Source organism: Gekko japonicus, unplaced genomic scaffold, assembly GCF_001447785.1.
Source record: "Gekko japonicus isolate JY-2015 unplaced genomic scaffold, Gekko_japonicus_V1.1 scaffold3470, whole genome shotgun sequence".
Classification (NCBI taxonomy): Eukaryota; Metazoa; Chordata; class Lepidosauria; order Squamata; family Gekkonidae; genus Gekko; species Gekko japonicus.
In genome coordinates, this window is record NW_015170376.1 from 4,037 (window position 1) to 7,959 (window position 3,923).

The window sequence follows — 3,923 nt, forward strand, 5'->3', positions numbered from 1 at the left end:
TTCCCCCCCCCCCCCCAATGCAAATATAATTCATACCTGGTTGGCCTTTATTTAAGGCTGGAAGTCATCTGAAGAGATGCTTCTGTTAGCAAAGGTATCCCTTCCTTCTAAATTCAACATATAGGTCCATTTATATCCCTGGAAAAACTGACTTTTCAGTGTGTGCAGGACTCCACAGTTATCAGCCCAAGGAAAAGGGTTCGCTGTCGGTGTTACTACATGAATTGCTGACCGCTGTGAATTGCTGACTGGAACAAGGCAAGCCCAGTACATGTGCACATGCTGAAGAAGACAACGAATAAATTCCATTTTCAAACTAGAAAACTTCCTAGAAAATGAAGGGGAAAATCTAGGGTGGAGTCTTCTTTCCTGAGCTACGACAAAAATGTGTGAGCTGGAGGCTAAAAGACTGTGAGCTGTGAACTTTTGAAGGAAACATTCTATGTTGACTCTCTAATAACAGAACCCAACGTTTCCTTCAAGAGTTGATAAGTAGTAATTGATAAGAATTGGGATCGCCACATGCTCAGATAAGGCAAATATTGTGAAACTAATTGTTTTCATTGCGCAGTATTCGTTAGCGTGTGAGCGATAACAGAAGAAAATTTTCTACAGAATTACTACAGTAAGCGTTTTTGCAACTTATCTTTATTGACTCTTCATTATTTTTGTCCCGGATGTTGTTTTTGGAATTCCACTTCCTCCCGTTCCTCCCGTGATCTCTGAGTTTTGGCTTCTAACATCATAGTCTGGACAGGCTGTTAATACTGATGTTAATGCTGATAGTGGTATTGGGTCCAGGGCCTCAATTTATTGATGGCAGCTCCCTAATCAAAGGCCTGGTGGAAGAGCTCCATCTTGCAGGCCCGGCAGAACTGTAAAAAGACCCGCAAGACCCTGATGTCACCCGGGAGCTCATTCCACCAGTGTGGAGCCACCACTGAAAAGGCCCTGGCCCTCGTCACAGCCAGCCTGGCTTCTCTAGGACCTGGGAGGGCCAGACGATTTCGGGTCCCTGATTGTAGTGCTCTCTGGGGAACATGTGGGGAAACATTTACTAACCACCTTTCTTCCTCACAGAGCTCAAGGCAGTTTACAATATAGACAGAATACATAAAACATAATGTATAAAATATACTAAAACCAAAATGTAAAATCACAATTTAGGACTGCTAATAACTTAATCAAATGTGGCCCTAAATAAAACTGTCTTTGGTGGCCTCCTAAAGATCAAGAGCGATGGAACCAGATGCATCTTGCTGGGGAGCTTGTTCCATAATAGTGGGGCTACCACTGAAAAGGCCCTCTCTTGTGTACCCCCTAGACAAGCTTCTTTGGTTGACATAACAGACAAGAGGGCCTCTCTCTGTGATCTTCATTCCAGGGCAGGAGCATATGGGAGAAGACAGCCTTTCAGATACCTAATCCCAAACGATGTAGGTGTTGTGTCTGATGACCGCCACCAGAGTGAATACCCCAGAGCTTGACTCTGGAGGAACAATGGGACAGGGCTCATGGTCTCTCCACCGAGGGACCAATGGGATGTTGGCGGGAGATTCAAACCCACCAATGGGACCTAGGGGGAGTCCCCACATGTGTATATAGTTGGCCCACGGGGCGTTTTCCTTTTGTCTTTGTTGTGTAGCAGTAAGCGTGCAGGATGATACGCGAACCGCAGCGGCCTTGCCATGCGGTTAACCCACTATTGCAGTGTGTGACTGCAATAAAGAAGGCCAATGCTATGCTGGGGACGCACCCGGAGCTATTTTGGGTCAGGAAAATGGCATGGGAGGGAAGGCAGGAGCCCCCTCCTCCCTCTGCGCCATGGTCTGAATCTAAATTGGGCCCCTGCAGCTATTCTAAATTGAGTGCCCACAGGGAACTTGCACCTGGCATTTTCCTGCAAGTCCCTACTCCTGGGGCAATCATGTGGCCTAGGCAGTGTTCCCTCTAAGCTGAGTTAGTGTGAGCTAGCTCACAGTTTCTTAGCCTCCGCCTCACACATTTTTGTCTTAGCTCGGGAAGGATGGGCTCCAGAGCAAACTAATTTATGCAGTAGCCAAATCGCTCACTCACAGCCTTAATGTCAGTAGCTCACAAAGTAGAATTTTTGCTCACAAGGCTCTGCAGCTTAGAGGGACCATTGGTGGTAGGTGTAGTGTGTAACTCAGTCCTTAGATTTTTCCACAGGATTTGAACGATCAGTATGGTCACGGTTGTCAACAGCTCACTTCCTCTGCCACACACACCTTAAGGATGAGGTCTCCTTCTTGCAGCGAGGCATCCTTTGCTGCCAATCCCGTGTCCGTGATGTGTTTGATGAAAATCTGGCTCCCTAGCTTTAAGCCGTATTCTGCGTTTAAAGGGCGACAGCCAGGGGAGAGAAGGAGACAAACAGGTCGTCAATGAAATGAATTGGAATCTACACCTGTCAGGTTTGTGAAGCACTTGTATTTAAGCAGTTGGATGCAAAGCACGCAAGCTTTCAAGTTCCACAGAACCCTTAAGCAGAAGGATAAATTCTGCGTCACCAGAAAGCCTACACCACAACATGTCCTCCCCCCAAAAAAAATACGTTATCAGTTCTACTACTCTGTAGCTTGGTTGAGATATATTATGAAAACGTGGTTTACTTTTGGCTTTAAGGAAATCAATCCTAGACTGATTTCCCACAAGCAGCTGTGCCACCCTCGCTCTTCCCTTCCCCCGACTGTATTCGTCAATTTCCCACTACTTGCTGCACAGCCGCATTTTGACCCGCAACATCCCCCGATTTTCTCCGCGTCTTCTCGATCTCAAAAAACAAAGACAGAGAAGACACGGCGGAAATCGGGGGATGCGCTAGGTCAAAATGTGGCCGCGCGGCAAGTAGTGGGAAACTGACAAATCAGGGGAAGGGAAGAGCGAGGGCGGTGCAGCTGCTTGTGGGAAATTGGTCCTAGTTTACCTTGACAAACACTGGCTTCATCACCTTTGATTGGCAGCCAAGGAAGAAGCCAGGATCAGGCCACAATGTCTACACAAATATATCATGCAAAACTGCGGCTAATCAGCCAGTTGCAAACCATGGTTTCCGATCCTGGTTTACAGGAACCTAACTAACCACAGGTAGCAGAGCAGTCTGTGTTCAGACAATCACACAAACCATTGTAGGACCTGACGTTTCGCAAGTACCTGTGACAGACATTCTCAGAAAAATGGTAGGCAGGTAATTTATATCTACTCAGGAAAGTGGGGTAGGGCTAATGACTCAGCCCTACCCCACCTTCCTGAGTAGATGTAAATTACCTGCCTACCATTTTTCTTCTCACCTTGACATAGAGATTACTCCGTTTTTCTGTGTTATACCTCTGAGGATACCAGTCACAGCTGCTGGCGAAAGGTCAGGTCTTACAATGCCAAGACCACGGCCACACAACCCGGAAAATCCACAACAGCTAAACTGACTTTTCCTTGATTTAACTGTTTGCATTACCCTTTAGAAAGTTTTTTTTAAAAGAAATTCAAAAACTAACCAACAAACTTACCTTTCATTGTTTATAAGAAAGAGAGCCTTTTTATCCATTTCTGACCATTCATACAAGATATTTGCAGTTACTTGTGGAATATACGGCACCCATATAGAGTCTAGCCCTGACCGGGACCAGCCCAAGCTAGCCCAATCTCATCAGGTCTCGGAAGCTAAACAGGGCCGGCCCTGGCTAGTAAATGGATGGGAGACCTCCAAGGAATACCAGGGTCACTACGCGGAGGCAGGCAATGGCAAAGCTCTTGCCCTATGGAGTCACTATAGGTTGGCTGCAACTTGAAGAGAAGAAGAAGAAGAGATTGGATTTATACCCCACCCTTCACTACCCAGAGGAGTCTCAGAGCGTATTACAAACTCCTTTCCCTTCCCCTCCCCACAACAGGCACCCTGTGAG

At 46.6% G+C, this 3,923-nt stretch overlaps 1 protein-coding gene across 1 annotated transcript in view; it reads right to left on the reverse strand.

Annotated features, from left to right (window-relative positions):
* Nucleotides 1–3,923, reverse strand: part of LOC107116345 (tight junction protein ZO-3-like) — a gene marked incomplete at its 3' end in the record, with an annotated part of 43,770 nt that overhangs the window by 3,539 nt on the left and 36,308 nt on the right. Inside the window, exon 6 of the mRNA XM_015418248.1 lies at nucleotides 2,250–2,353. Coding sequence (XP_015273734.1) covers nucleotides 2,250–2,353 — 104 coding nt within the window. The remainder of the gene's footprint in view (nucleotides 1–2,249; nucleotides 2,354–3,923) is intronic.